Below are 15,405 nucleotides of genomic sequence, written 5' to 3' on the forward strand. Positions count from 1 at the left end.
AAGGGCGGGGAGGAGGCGGCTCCAACACAGGGCGGGGGAGGGGGAGTAACGGCCGCAACGGTCACCGGGGGGAGGGGCCCGAGGGGGACGTCGGGGTGGGCTCTGAGGAAATCATGTTGGTGGCACGCTGGGGGTCTCTGAGGGGGAACGTCAGGGAGATATCGGGGGTCTCTGAGGGGAGATATTGGGGGGATATTGGGGTCTCTGAGGAGGGAGGCTGGGGGTCTCTGAGGGGGAGGTTGAGGGATATTGGGGTCTCTGATGAGGGAGGTTGGGGGTCTCTGAGGGGGATCTTGGGGAGAAATTGGGGGTCTCTGATGGGGGATGTCAGGGGGTTTCTGAGAGGGGAGGTTGGGGGGATATTGGGGTCTCTGAGGAGGGAGGTTGGGGGATATTGGGGGTCTCTAATGGGGGATGTCTGGGGGTTTCTGAGAGGGGAGGTTGGGGAGATATTGGGGGTCTCTGAGGAGGGAGGTTGGGGGTCGCTGAGGGGAGATATAGGGGGTCTCTGAGGGGGAAGGTTAGGGGGATATTGGGGTCTCTGAGGAGGGAGGTTGGGGGTCTCTGAGGAGGAAGGTTGGGGGATATTGGGGGTCTCTAATGGGGGATGTCTTGGGGTCTCTGAGAGGGGAGGTTGGGGAGATATTGGGGGTCTCTGAGGAGGGAGGTTAGGGGTCTCTGAGGGGAAGGTTGGGGGTCTCTGAGGAGGGAGGTTGGGGGATATTGGGGGTCTCTGAGGGGAGATATAGGGGGTCTCTAAGGGGGAAGGTTAGGGGGATATTGGGGTCTCTGAGGAGGGAGGTTGGGGGATATTGGGGGTCTCTAATGGGGGATGTCTGGGGGTCTCTGAGAGGGAAGGTTGGGGAGATATTAGGGGTCTCTGAGGAGGGCAGTTAAGGGTCTCTGAGGAGGGAGGTTGGGGGATATTGGGGGTCTCTGAGGGGGAAGGTTGGGGGTCTCTGAGGAGGGAGGTTGGGGGATATAGGGGGTCTCTGAGGGGAGATATAGGGGGTCTCTGAGGGGGAAGGTTAGGGGGATATTGGGGTCTCTGAGGGGGGAGGTTGGGGGTCTCTGAGGGGGAGGTTGGGGGATATTGGGGGTCTCTGATGGGGGATGTCTGGGGGTCTCTGAGGAGGGAAGTTGGGGGATATTGAGGTCTCTGAGGGGGGAGGTTGGGGAGATATTGGGGGTCTCTCAGGGGGATACTGTGGTGATTGTCTCTGTACAGTAACCATCTACCCCAGCGCCACAGCCCGCCGGGGCATCGACTCAAGGACCCTGAGATTGGGGCCCCCGTCGCGCCAGGTGCTGCACAGACACACACACACCCTGACACAGACTGTAGCCCCCGTCGCTGCACATGAACAAACCATGGGGAGAAATGCTCCGAGCCCAGGAACAGATGTGGGGGCAGGTAAGCTGGATGGGGCAGTGGGTCGCTGTGGGACTCGGAGGACTCCTAGGTTCAGTTCCTGGCTCTGCCACAGACTCTCTGTGTGACCTTGATCATGTCACGTGGACCGTCTCTGCCTCAGTTTCCCCATGTGTACAGTGGGGACTCTAGCCCTGCCCAGCCTCCCCGAGGCATCATGAGGATAAACCCATTGAGTATTGCAAGGTGCTCTGAGACGTCAGGGTTGGTGCCTGTTATAGCCGAACCCTCTGCTGTCGTTCGTGGCCAGTCCAGCTCTAATTAAAGCTCGATTGTTCATAGTGCGTAAACTCCATGCCCCTGCTCAGACTGCCTGGGCACTGGGTGGGCCCCATGGCGGCACGGGCTGCGGTCGGGGATCCAGACGTGGGGCCATTTGACCAACGGGTTCCCGAGATCCAGCCAAAAACAACCTGGCTTCAAGTTCACAGATTCTACCTGTGATTTGCTGAGCCCTGTTAAATGCTGATGGCTGAATGGGAAGGGGAGCTGGAAATATTAGGGGGGGCCTAGATGTTGGGGTGGTGGGGGAGGAGAGAGACACAGCAGTCTTCTCTCACATGCTTCACGGCACCGTAGCACCGACATAATAAAACCGTCAAGCTTTTGGGAACTAGATCATGGATGAGGTTTCCCTCATCAGCCCTGTTCGCATCTACACTGCAAACATTGCAACACACGGCCATTATCCCATGAGAACAGTGTGCAGGAGGTAGGGGGGACAGTTAAGAATCACATAGCGACCATCTGGCCTAGTGGAGAGAGCAGTGGACTGGGACTCAGAAAACTGGCCTCTATTCCTGGCTCTGCCCTGGGCCTGTGGATGACTTTAGCCAAGTCACTTCACACCTCAGTTTCCCCATCTGTACACTGGGGATAATGATGTTTTCCTCCTTGAGAGCTACTGGTGAAAAGCGCTGTGTAAGAGCTAGGTGTTATTCACAGGAGCGTCTGAACTGCTCACCGACATGAGACCTGCAGCTGCCTCAATGAGCACTAGCTCCTGGCAACAACATTTTCTTTCTGTTCAAAAAAATTAGGAAATTCACTGACAAAAACCGTCGTGAACACAGAGTAAAGGTTGCCCGGAGGTAGCTTGTGCCCTTCTGGAACGTCGAGCTCAGCAACACTCGAGCTTTGGAACCTCAGGGAATACGGTGTTATGGTAAATGCCCAACACAACCTTAACTCTGCCCTCTTTGAGCGATGCCCCAATATGCCCCAAATGCCCACACTCACACCCTGCCTTTGACCTGTACGGAGCAGGAGCTCCCTACGGCCGCCCTACACTCAGACACGGAGCCTTTCCACAGAAAGGACACCGCAGCTGCTCATTGTACAAAATCCCTTTTATAGCCCCTTCCCCTGTATGCACGACGATGCTTTCACTCCCCCTTCATTAAACCCACAGGCCTCGCTCATCACTCACCTCGCTGCTGACAGTCCCCATGGCAAGACACCCCCTGTGCCCTGCTAGTGCCCCAGCCTGCACAACGCCGCTCTGAAACGAGGGGTACCGGATCTCCCAAGGTCTGCATGCACCTCTTTCTTTTGATCGCATGGGGGGGGGGCTCAGATCTCCTCAGAGAGGCAGGGCCCCCAAGGTCTCATATCCCAATCACAGCTCTGCCAAGCAGCTCCATCTGCTCCCTTCCCCATTCAGTACAGCGCCACCTATAGCAGTGAACACAACTGTGGGGCATGTGGATAACTCCCAGTGGCTACTGCAAGCTCCGGGGGGTGGGCGGGGCAGAGTTAAGGTTGCGCTGGGCATTTACCTGAACTCCATATTTTCTGGCTTGCACAAGTTTGAGTTTTGATGAACTCAGTTCTGGAAGGGCATGAGCTATCCCTGGACAATCTTAACAAAGGTGTTTGTCAGTGAATCTATATATGTCCAATTCCTGGTTCTACCTTTCGGCCTCAAGGAGGTGCCAGTCACCTACCAGCGCCAGGTGGATCCGTTACTGAATGGGATGGAGAACTTTACCGTAGCATACATTGATGATATTTGGTTTGTTAGCCAGAACTGGGAGGACCACGTGTCCCAAGAAAGAGGGGGCTGGGTCACCTCCAGGATGCAGGGCCGACTGTAAAAGCTGGCAAGTGCCAGGTGGGGATGGCCGAGGTGTCGTACCTGGGCCACAAGGTGGGGAGTGGCTGTCTAAAGCTAGAGCCAGCCAAGGTAGGGACGATCAGAGTCTGGCCTGCTCCCCAGACTAAGAAACAGGTCCAGGCCTTTATCAGGATGGCAAGGCACTGCCGGAGGTTTGTGCCCCACTTTAACTCCGAGTCAGCTCCCATCACGGAGCTATGTAAGAAGGGTGAGCCAGACAAGCTGGTCTGGACCGGGCAGTGCCAGAGGGGTCTCTGCACTCTGAAGGAGGCTCTGGTCAAGGGCCCGGTGCTGGGAAACCCAAACTTTGACAAGCCCTCGATGGTGTTCATTGACGCGCCAGACACAGGGCTGGGTGCGGTGTCAACGTACACTAATGGAAAGGAGGAGAAACACCCCATCCTGTACCTGAGCAGGAAGCTGCTGCCCCAGGCTATGCCTGGGCTGGGCTCTTAGGAGGCCATACCCAGATCTATTCAGGAGGCACTTCACTGTGTATACTGACCACTCGCCCTGCTGTGGCTGCACCAGATGAAAGGGGCCAATACTAAGCCCCTGAGGTGGAGTCTGTCCCTCCAGTAGCATGAGATGGAGGTGGCCCATGTTAAGGGGAGTGCCAATGTTATAGCTGATGCTTTTTCCCAGAGAGGGGGTCCCAAACCTCCCCAGGTCACAGGCTAAAGGGACCCCACTCAGTTCGGTCTCGAAGGGGGGAGATGTGATGAAGTGGGGTTTTATTCACCTTGTTATGTTGTATGTGAGCCTATGTGAGTCTTACTGTTTTGCATGAATACTGTGTGTGCCTCAGTTTCCCTCGGTATTACACCAATGTCTAGAGTGTGGTAATAAGGGAGTGTGACTTTTGCGGGGGCTGTTCCCGCTGGCTGCACCTATGCTATGGCTGTCCCCTTCCTAACTGGAGCCTAGGAGGGGGATGTGACCAGGTGAAAACCTTTTGCCCAGGAAGCAGACAAAGACAGGAGGAAGAGCAATGGGCGGAGGCAGGGGTCAGGCAGCTGAAAGTGGGTCAGTCTCGGCTAGCTTGGAGCACAGGGGAGGGCCAGAGCCCTGGCTCTGGGCTCCCTTCCTCCCGAGATGGATTAGGCTGAAAGTCACTGATTTCTGTGCTAACCGTGTCCTGTTCTACTCTATGTTCCTCTCGTCTAATACACTTTCCGTTTTACAATGCTGGTTCAGTCACGTCTGACTGCGGAGTTGGGGTGCAGGGCCCCCTGGCTTCCTCAGGAGTCCCACCTGGCCAGACTGGCTGTGGGAAGCGCACGGTGTGGACGGGGATGCTGGATGCTCCAAGGTCAAACTCTGGATGGTCAAAGCTGTGTAAGCTCCTTACCCTGGTGACAGTGCGCTCACCGAAAGTAGGCACGTTGCCCCAGGACCCTGACTGGCTTCATGTGGGGCAATTCCAGAGCATCGCCCCCACGACTTCGTGATACCCTCCCATCGTGGGCGCTGTGGGGAGGGGATGGGGCGTTGGCTGTGGGGGGGAACTCCCAGCTACACCAGCCCTGAGTGGGGTCTGTAGGTGGCACAGATGATCATGGCTGGTGCATGTCAATCTCAAGAGCCAGAATCCCACAGCCCAGTAACTTTTTAATTACTGAATATTAGTCCATGTCACATCCACTATGCCCTGAATATTTTGCCCAGCTTCACCCAGACAGACCCATGATAAGAATGGGAGAAACTTTAAAGTGAGGGCAGTGGGGGAGGGGCTATATATTTGAGGGAAAAACCATGAAATTTTCAGCACTAACTCCAACCCTGGCCCCCACGGAGCTCAGCAATTTTCAAGTCAAACTGGTGATGCATGAGTATTTTACAGCTACTCAGATGACATGTTTCTCATTCTTAGCTATGGCTGTGGCTGCTTCCCGGCACAATCCTATAGCTGGGATCTGCTCCTCTGTTAAATCCTTCAGGGCTCAACCTGTTCCCTCCCTTGGACTGGCTAGGCCGTTACATTCTTGTTACCCGGCTCTTCCTCTTCCCACTCATACAGCTGTTTCTCCTCCAACTCCTTCAGCTTCTTCAGGTGGCTCGAATTAAATCCCTGGAGAGATGTCTCTGCTCTGCTGAAGGCCCCAGGACTCTCAGAATGCTTCTTGGGGACTCTCAGGGATATATAGTCTGCTGGATTCACCTCCAACAGCTCCCCCTCCTTGTTGAGGACCTGCAAGGCCAGCCACTCATAGAACCCGTTACCTTCCCTGTAGCGCTTGTTGAAGAGGTTAAAGTCACGCAGGAAATAGTGGGGGAGCTTTCTCTTGTTCACGCAGTGACGTAGGAGGCTCAGGAGGGTCTTCAGGGACGACTCCAGGGTCTCCCATTTCTCCGTCTCCGGGTGAATATCTTGGGCCCACAGAAGAACGGTCTGCACAGAGAGGGAGGAAACTTACATAGCCAAGACGAAGGAAATCTGTGTAACTCCTTGAGTTCTTGACACCAGCTTGGATTCTGACCCCACTGACCCCAATGGAGCGATAGCCTATTGAACCCAGCTGGGATCTGACCCCGTTGACCCCAGTTGTGCAACAGCTGAGTGACCCCAGCTGGGGTCTGGCCCCATTGACCCAATGGAGCTACAGCCCGCTGACCTCATCTGGGATCTGGCACCATTGACTCCAGTGGAGCTAAGGCCGAGTGACACCAGCTGGGGGTCTGGCCCAGTCTTTTTGGTAGTTTCCTTTAAAGATTTTTGTTGGGTTCACACTCCCCTCCCCCCATCAGCAGTTCAGATTTTGTCTCCCCTGAATATTTTTATAGGTGACCAAGTTAGAGTTGGGGGATTGAGCAGTTCTTGAACTCAGACACTTGAGCGACACTGCAGAGAAAAAATGTCTGAGCTAAAGGTCTTTCAGGCTGACCTGAAGAAATACCAGCGCAGCCCCAGATCTGGCAACCTTGAGCATGTGAATCAGACCCATCAGCCAGGCACCTAAAAGAGGAGTCTCTGGACCAGCTCAGAGCACCAGCCCACCCCGTCTGGCATCCCATCTCCAGCCGTAGCAGGTCCCCAGTGCTTCAGGGGAAGTTGAAAGAAACCCAGAATGCGCCTGGCCAGTTGGGCACTGGGGGAACAAAGATCCCCTTCCTGATCTCCGCAGATGATTAGCCTAAGCCCTGAAGCATGAGATTGGATCAGAGTCAAAATAGATTAGAATTATACAATATCGCCAGGTCTCTGTGAGTCCTCCAGCAAAAGCAGAGAAGACACCCACACTCAACACGGATTGCACTGCCTGGGATCTGACACAACTCACAACATCTCAGACCAGAGCCTGAGTCCAGACAGACAGCTATCTATGCTTGAATTATTCCCCCCAGCATCCCCTTACAGCAGATGGTCCCGCCCAGGCATGCTCGGAGAGTTACCTTCAGGTGGTAAGATGTCAATATCTTGCCATATTCTGGGACCCAGCACTCCTTGTTTATGAACTTCAGGAGTCTCAGAGCTTTCCGTCGCTGCCCCCCATCACTGTCGATGTCCTGGAGAAAAGCTGTCTCGGCATTAGCAAAAGAGAACCTGGAACCGAGGGAAAGAGCAACCTCATTGAATTTCAGTGAGCGAGGGATCTCGGTATAAACAGCCCCCACACCCCTAACCCTAGCCCAGAGGCAGCCGCATGTCAGTGCCAGGTGCAGACTGCCATTTCCCACTCACCAAAACCAAACCAAGGCACTCCTGAACGGGAATGAGTGTCCACACCGGGGCTATCCCAGTATAACTAGACTGGCTTAAATTCAAGCCTTGGCTTAAACCAAAGAAGGTTTCCCATGTAGACAAGGCCCAAGTTTCATTTTTTCCCTTTGCCACTAACTTTTCCAGAGTTCAAGAGTGGAGAAAGAAGGAAAAGGAATACATGGGGAGGAAACCAGCCTGGAATCCATCCTTCTATTGGATTCACTGGCCAAAAAAGGGGACAGAGGATGAAAAAAACAAACAAATTCAACATTTCAGAAATTCAAATTTTTTTAGTTTTCAAAAGCTGAACATTTCAGTTCGAGTCGAAATGAAAATCTCTCTCTGGGAAATAAAAATGTTGATTCAGGACCAAGGGAACATTTCAGTTCCTTTCAGCGGTGGATCTTTTTTACCTCCAGAAACCATCTTTGGCCACTATGTCAGCACCGACTCTCCCAACTTTCTCTCCCTTCTGGCGGAATCTTTCCTGGCTGTTGCCCGGCTCCTTGTCCCACCAGTCGGACAGTCTGGCCAGGTCGTTTGTCTGCCAGTCTTCAGACAACACCACCTTATCCTGGACAGCAGGGACCAGATCCACAGAGACTAGCTCCTCCTCGCCCAGCCGGAAAATCAGCTGCACAGCCGGGGATTTGGGGTCCCAAGGCTGCAGTGTGATTCTCTCTATGAGATGGGGAGAAAAGAGAAGATCCAGTGATGCATATAGACACATAGGATTGGGCGGGTTCTCAGATCTACCAGTTACAGATGTGGTTGAAGCTGCTGGCCCTGCTAACAGATGCTGGGGGAAGAGGGGGGGCTCTGTGTGCCCTCCATTTCCCCCCTTATCACCAAAATCCATACAATTCCATTTGTTGATGGCTAGAAATTTCCCTGAAAGTTCGGCACAGATTGGATGTGGCATTTGCACAGCCAATGAGTGTAAACCCGAGTGTAGACACTCCACAGATGCTGGTCCCTGGTCATGATTCACCCTAGGCCGGGCCCTAGGCTACAATACAACTTGCAGACATGTGCTAAACTATAACCTGTCCTGCCTGGTAGAGCAAACAAGCGTCTGGTGTATTAAGAGTCTAGGAATTTAGAGATGTGCCCTGGAAGTTGGGGTGGAGAACACAGGTTAGCCGCGTACAGCAGTTCACCACACATGGTCTCCAGTTGGTTTTATTAAAAGTTTTATTCCTTTCTCATTCACTGGATGGTTGTTTCATGCAGTGGCTCTCAGCCTTTCCACACTGCTGTACCCCTAGGAGGCTGAGTTGTCTTGCCTACCCCCAAGTTTCACCTCTCTGAAAAACGACTTACAAAATCAGACACAAAAATACAGAAGTGTCGCAGCCACACTGTTACTGACAAATTGCTGACTAATTTCTCATTTTTACCACAGAATTTTAAACTAAATCAACTGGAATATAAATATTGTCCTGACATTTCAGTGTGTGGTTTATAGAGCAGTATAAACAAGTCATTGTCTGTAGGAAATTTTAGTTTGGACTGACTTTGCTAGTGCATTTTATGTAACCTGTTGTAAAACTAGGCAAATATCTAGATGAAATGAGGTACCCCCGGGAGACCTCTGTGTATCCCCAGGAGTATGTGTAGCCCTTGTTGAGAATCACTGGTTTAATGACCCCCCAGATCAGTACATGTGAAGCAGCAAACAGAGAAGAACAAAGGCTTGTGTTTGTATTTTATGAAGCTAGTAGTAGCTTGACTACTTTATGAAGGGGAAAAAAAGCTAAAAATGGATGTGTTGCAACTTCCATCCAGTCTGCCATTGTCGGGGAATGTTGCAGAGAACCGGGTGGAAAAAATCAAGCAGAGATCTGAATTGTATTCAGCAACCAGAGGGGCGGAGGAGAAAAGAGATCCTGTGAAATCATCTATCTTTTTGCATGTTGTTGGGGAGAAAGCATTGGATAGTTATAACGACTAAGTTTGAAGAAGGTGAAAGCAAGAAATTAAGTCCAACACTGACTACATTTGAGGAACATTGCATGCCGAAAGTAATGAGACCTTTGAGAGAGAGAATTTTTTTTACACGCATGCAAAAAAACTGGTGACGCCACAGAGGAATATGTCACAGAATTAAGGAAACTCAGTAACACCTGTGACTTTGGTGAGCTGGCAGATTCTCTGGTCAGAGATAGAATCATTTGGGGCATTAAAGACAACGTGTTAAGAAAGGGACTGCTCCATAAAGGAGACTAACTTTAGAAAAAGCTCCCCAGATATTCAGGACAACAGAAACTGTGAAAGCACAAGCCAAAGAGCTGAATCCACAAGAAGGAGTTACCCAAGTACTGTGAAAGAATATAGACAGACTAGGTCAAATCAAATTGTGGAACCACTCGCTATGAAGACCACTGCTAGGAGGAAGACTGGGTACAGGCGGTGACGTGGAAGGTGTGGATCATAGCGTGGCCCCAAACGGTGCGTTGCCTTTCGGAAACTCCGTCGTAAACGTGGGGAAAATAATCCTTTTGCAAAATGCCTCAGATCCCAAATGCAGAACAGTCAAGTGCACTCAGTTCAAGACAGTCTGGGTTGAGGAATTTTTCACAGACATTCTGGGATCTAGCAAGCCCAATGAGAGGGACTGGATACGACAGCCTGTGACAGTGAATGGAGCAATTATCCCACTGAAAGTGGGCACAGGGCTGAGCGGCAGCGAACCAGCTGAGCAGCGGGGAACAGCAGAGCAGCTCACAGCAGGAGTTTGCCTGGGACTGGTAAGTATCCGAGTGTGTGTGTTTGCTTGCTGAGGAAGTATCCGAGCGTGTGTTTGCTGGGAGGGCAGGGAGAGAGCCTGAGTGAGTGTCTGATTGGCTGCTAGCCTGCAGGGGGCGGGCATTAGGGTGTCTGTGTGTTTGCGTCAGGGAAGCCTGGCTGTTTAAAAATAGCCAGAGCCTCGCGAACCAGCTGAGCAGCGGGGAACAGCAGAGCAGCTCACAGCAGGAGTTTGCCTGGGAGTTCGCCTGGAGTGAGCCCAGTGAGGCTTACATCTTGCCAACGTCTCTGAGGAAGCTCATAGTAGGTAGGTGATATGGAAGGGGGGGGTTCAGCTGTTGTGACCTGCACTGGATGTGCCATGTTTGTCTTTCTTCCACAGGACAGAAGCGACTTTGTCTGTACAAAGTGCAAGCTGGTCTCCATACTGGAAGAGAAGATTGAAGGTCTGGAGCAACAGGTAACGACCCTGCGTTGTATACGAGAGACTGAGGATTTTCTGGACAAAACTCAGGATAGGCTTCTAGGGGCACAAAGCTCTAAAGATATAGAGCAGGTTGCACAGAGGAGCCAAGAGGCCAGTGAAGAAGCTTGGCAACATGTGACCTCCAGAAGAGGTAAGCGGAATGTCCGGGTTCCAGTAACACAGACACAGGTAACTAACCGCTTTCATGTTCTCTCCACAGGTACCATTGCGGAGAGTGGACTAGATGATATGTCTGGGGGGAGAAAGCAGAAGGAGACTCCGCTGGTTGGAAGGCATGAGATGCGATGTCCTGAGGTTGGGGGTTCCACGACCACCACTCCCAAGAGGAGAAGGCGGGTGGTGGTGGTCGGGGACTCTCTCCTCCGGGGGACTGAGTCATCTATCTGCCGCCCTGACCGGGAAAACCGAGAAGTCTGCTGCTTGCCAGGGGCTAAGATTCGCGATGTGACGGAGAGACTGCCGAGACTCATCAAGCCCTCGGATCGCTACCCCTTCCTGCTTCTCCACGTGGGCACCAACGATACTGCCAAGAATGACCTTGAGCGGATCACTGCGGACTACGTGGCTCTGGGAAGAAGGATAAAGGAGTTGGAGGCGCAAGTGGTGTTCTCGTCCATCCTCCCCGTGGAAGGAAAAGGCCTGGGTAGGGACCGTCGAATCGTGGAAGTCAACGAATGGCTACGCAGGTGGTGTCGGAGAGAAGGCTTTGGATTCTTTGACCATGGGATGGTGTTCCATGAAGGAGGAGTGCTGGGGAGAGACGGGCTCCATCTTACGAAGAGAGGGAAGAGCATCTTTGCCAGCAGGCTGGCTAACCTAGTGAGGAGGGCTTTAAACTAGGTTCACCGGGGGAAGGAGACCAAAGCCCTGAGGTAAGTGGGAAAGCGGGATACCGGGAGGAAGCACAGGCAGGAATGTCTGTGAGGGGAGGGCTCCTGCCTCATACTGGGAATGAGGGGCGATCGACAGGTTATCTCAAGTGCTTATATACAAATGCACAAAGCCTTGGAAACAAGCAGGGAGAACTGGAGGTCCTGGTGATGTCAAGGAACTATGACGTGATTGGAATAACAGAGACTTGGTGGGATAACTCACATGACTGGAGTACAGTCATGGATGGTTATAAACTGTTCAGGAAGGACAGGCAGGGCAGAAAAGGTGGGGGAGTAGCACTGTATGTAAGGGAGCAGTATGACTGCTCAGAGCTCCGGTACGAAACTGTGGAAAAACCTGAGTGTCTCTGGATTAAGTTTAGAAGTGTGTGCAACAAGAGTGATGTAGTGGTGGGAGTCTGCTATAGACCACCGGACCAGGGGGATGAGGTGGATGAGGCTTTCTTCAGGCAACTCACGGAAGCTACTAGATCGCATGCCCTGATTCTCATGGGTGACTTTAATTTTCCTGATATCTGCTGGGAGAGCAATACAGCGGTGCATAGACAATCCAGGAAGTTTTTGGAAAGCGTAGGGGACAATTTCCTGGTGCAAGTGCTAGGGGAGCCAACTAGGGGGGGCGCTTTTCTTGACCTGCTGCTCACAAACCAGGTAGAATTAGTGGGGGAAGCAAAAGTGGATGGGAATCTGGGAGGCAGTGACCATGAGTTGGTTGAGTTCAGGATCCTGACGCAGGGAAGAAAGGTAAGCAGCAGGATACGGACCCTGGACTTCAGGAAAGCAGACTTCGACTCCCTCAGGGAACAGATGGCCAGGATCCCCTGGGGGACTAACATGAAGGGGAAGGGAGTCCAGGAGAGCTGGCTGTATTTCAAGGAATCCCTGTTGAGGTTACAGGGACAAACCATCCCGATGAGTCGAAAGAATAGTAAATATGGCAGGCGACCAGCTTGGCTTAATGGTGAAATCCTAGCGGATCTTAAACATAAAAAAGAAGCTTACAAGGAGTGGAAGGTTGGACATATGACCAGGGAAGAGTATAAAAATATTGCTCGGGCATGTAGGAAAGATATCAGGAGGGCCAAATCGCACCTGGAGCTGCAGCTAGCAAGAGATGTCAAGAGTAACAAGAAGGGTTTCTTCAGGTATGTTGGCAACAAGAAGAAAGCCAAGGAAAGTGTGGGCCCCTTACTGAATGAGGGAGGCAACCTAGTGACAGAGGATGTGGAAAAAGCTAATGTACTCAATGCTTTTTTTGCCTCTGTTTTCACTAACAAGGTCAGCTCCCAGACTGCTGTGCTGGGCATCACAAAATGGGGAAGAGATGGCCAGCCCTCTGTAGAGATAGAGGTGGTTAGGGACTATTTAGAAAAGCTGGACGTGCACAAGTCCATGGGGCCGGACGAATTGCATCCGAGAGTGCTGAAGGAATTGGCGGCTGTGATTGCAGAGCCCTTGGCCATTATCTTTGAAAACTCGTGGCGAACGGGGGAAGTCCCGGATGACTGGAAAAAGGCTAATGTAGTGCCCATCTTTAAAAAAGGGAAGAAGGAGGATCCTGGGAACTACAGGCCAGTCAGCCTCACCTCAGTCCCTGGAAAAATCATGGAGCAGGTCCTCAAAGAATCAATCCTGAAGCACTTAGAGGAGGGGAAAGTGATCAGGAACAGTCAGCATGGATTCACCAAGGGAAGGTCATGCCTGACTAATCTAATCGCCTTTTATGATGAGATTACTGGTTCTGTGGATGAAGGGAAAGCAGTGGATGTATTGTTTCTTGACTTTAGCAAAGCTTTTGACACGGTCTCCCACAGCATTCTTGTCAGCAAGTTAAGGACGTATGGGCTGGATGAATGCACTATAAGGTGGGTAGAAAGCTGGCTAGATTGTCGGGCACAACGGGTAGTGATCAATGGCTCCATGTCTAGTTGGCAGCCGGTGTCAAGTGGAGTGCCCCAGGGGTCGGTCCTGGGGCCCGTTTTGTTCAATATCTTCATAAATGATCTGGAGGATGGTGTGGATTGCACTCTGAGCAAATTTGCGGATGATACTAAACTGGGAGGAGTGGTAGATACGCTGGAGGGGAGGGATAGGATACAGAAGGACCTAGACAAATTGGAGGATTGGGCCAAAAGAAATCTGATGAGGTTCAATAAGGATAAGTGCAGGGTCCTGCACTTAGGACGGAAGAATCCAATGCACCACTACAGACTAGGGACCGAATGGCTAGGCAGCAGTTCTGCGGAAAAGGACCTAGGGGTGACAGTGGACGAGAAGCTGGATATGAGTCAGCAGTGTGCCCTTGTTGCCAAGAAGGCCAATGGCATTTTGGGATGTATAAGTAGGGGCATAGCGAGCAGATCGAGGGACGTGATCGTTCCCCTCTATTCGACACTGGTGAGGCCTCATCTGGAGTACTGTGTCCAGTTTTGGGCCCCACACTACAAGAAGGATGTGGATAAATTGGAAAGAGTCCAGCGAAGGGCAACAAAAATGATTAGGGGTCTAGAGCACATGACTTATGAGGAGAGGCTGAGGGAGCTGGGATTGTTTAGTCTGCAGAAGAGAAGAATGAGGGGGGATTTGATAGCTGCTTTCAACTACCTGAAAGGGGGTTCCAAAGAGGATGGCTCTAGACTGTTCTCAATGGTAGCAGATGACAGAACGAGGAGTAATGGTCTCAAGTTGCAATGGGGGAGGTTTAGATTGGATATTAGGAAAAACTTTTTCACTAAGAGGGAGGTGAAACACTGGAATGCGTTACCTAGGGAGGTGGTAGAATCTCCTTCCTTAGAGGTTTTTAAGGTCAGGCTTGACAAAGCCCTGGCTGGGATGATTTAACTGGGACTTGGTCCTGCTTTGAGCAGGGGGTTGGACTAGATGACCTTCTGAGGTCCCTTCCAACCCTGATATTCTATGATTCTATGATTCTATGATCTCTCCACCCTCATGTCCCGACCGGATACCAAGTGGTGGGACCTTTTACCAGCAGTGGAGGGTGGGGAACCCCGGTGGGCCAGCCTGTGTTCCACCTTGGCTCCACGGCCCACCAGGGACATCGGCCGGTGGCTCCTCCATGGAGCCGTGAGCACGGGCTTGTTCCTGGCGCGATTCACCCCTCTCCCTGGAGCTTGTCCTTTCTGTGGCATGAGGGAGACCCTGGCGCATGTGTATCTTCGCTGCGCCAGGCTGCAGCCCCTCTTCTGGCTCCTCCAGAACCTCTTATTGCGGTTCTGGCTGCGCTTTCCCCCCCACTTGTTTGTGTACGCACACCCCATCTGTGGCCCCATGAAGTCCAGGGACCTCCTCGTCCACCTTCTCCTAGCCATGGGCAAGGTGGCCATTTATAACACTAGGGAGAGGAGGTTGGCTGAGGGGGGCCCTGTGACTGTGGGGCATGTTTTTGTTCTTCCATCCGCTCACGTATCCGGGCAGAGTTCCTCTGGCCGCGTCTGCTGGCTCCTTGGATGCTTTCGAGGAGCAGTGGGTGCTGTCCTGGGCTCTCTGCTCAGTGTCCCCTTCAGGTTCCCTACTTTTGGCCCTGTGGTCCCCACATCTGCTCCTGCTTTTTCCCTCCGTTGTCCCCCGAATCAGTCAAGTCCTGGGTTCAGTAGCTCCCCCCGAGGCTGAGGGAGGGGCTTTTAGCTGTGTCCTGGTTTCTCAATAGGACAAAGCTGCAGCTGTAAAACCCAGGCCCTCAGCACCTCCTTTGCCTCCCCAGTTCTTGCACAGACCGGCTCTGGTCCAACCCCCATGGCCGGCTACATCCTGAACCTGAACGTTGGGTTACTTGTGAGACTGAGAACATCTGAGCTAAGGGGGCCAGACCCCCAGCTGGTGAGAGTCAAAGGGGCAGATCGCTAGAACGCCTGGGTTCTCTCCCTGGCTCTGGGAGGGGAGTGGGGTCTGGTGGGTTAGAGCAGGGGTGGGTCTGGGACTCCTGGGTTCTCTCCCCTGCTGCGCATAGCCCTGGGACCAGGACCCCCAGGGCTCCTTCTCTGTTTCAGGCCGGCTCCCTCTGCAATG

The 15,405-nt window shown here is 52.5% G+C and overlaps 1 protein-coding gene across 1 annotated transcript; it reads right to left on the reverse strand.

The window, feature by feature from the left end:
* Window positions 1–1,083: 1,083 nt before the first annotated feature.
* On the reverse strand, window positions 1,084–7,981 carry LOC119566236 (protein mab-21-like 3). The gene is made up of 3 exons (XM_037898637.2): window positions 7,665–7,981; window positions 6,942–7,092; window positions 1,084–5,940 (listed from the first exon to the last, which is right to left on the reverse strand). Exons 1-3 carry the CDS (start codon window positions 7,979–7,981, stop codon window positions 5,518–5,520), a joined length of 891 nt encoding a protein of 296 aa, XP_037754565.2. The 3' UTR covers window positions 1,084–5,517.
* Window positions 7,982–15,405: the final 7,424 nt, after the last annotated feature.

Source organism: Chelonia mydas, chromosome 6, assembly GCF_015237465.2.
Source record: "Chelonia mydas isolate rCheMyd1 chromosome 6, rCheMyd1.pri.v2, whole genome shotgun sequence".
NCBI classification, from domain to species: domain Eukaryota; kingdom Metazoa; phylum Chordata; order Testudines; family Cheloniidae; genus Chelonia; species Chelonia mydas.

Excerpts from the sequence above, each read along its gene's own strand:
- LOC119566236 (XM_037898637.2), bottom strand. The coding sequence starts at position 7,981 with ATGTGTCTATATGCATCACTGGATCTTCTCTTTTCTCCCCATCTCATA. Across the intron at positions 7,093-7,664 it reads GCCAAAGATGGTTTCTGGAG|GTTCTCTTTTGCTAATGCCG; the intron begins GTAAAAAAGATC and ends CCTCGGTTCCAG. Across the intron at positions 5,941-6,941 it reads TGACATCTTACCACCTGAAG|ACCGTTCTTCTGTGGGCCCA; the intron begins GTAACTCTCCGA and ends CTCTCTGTGCAG.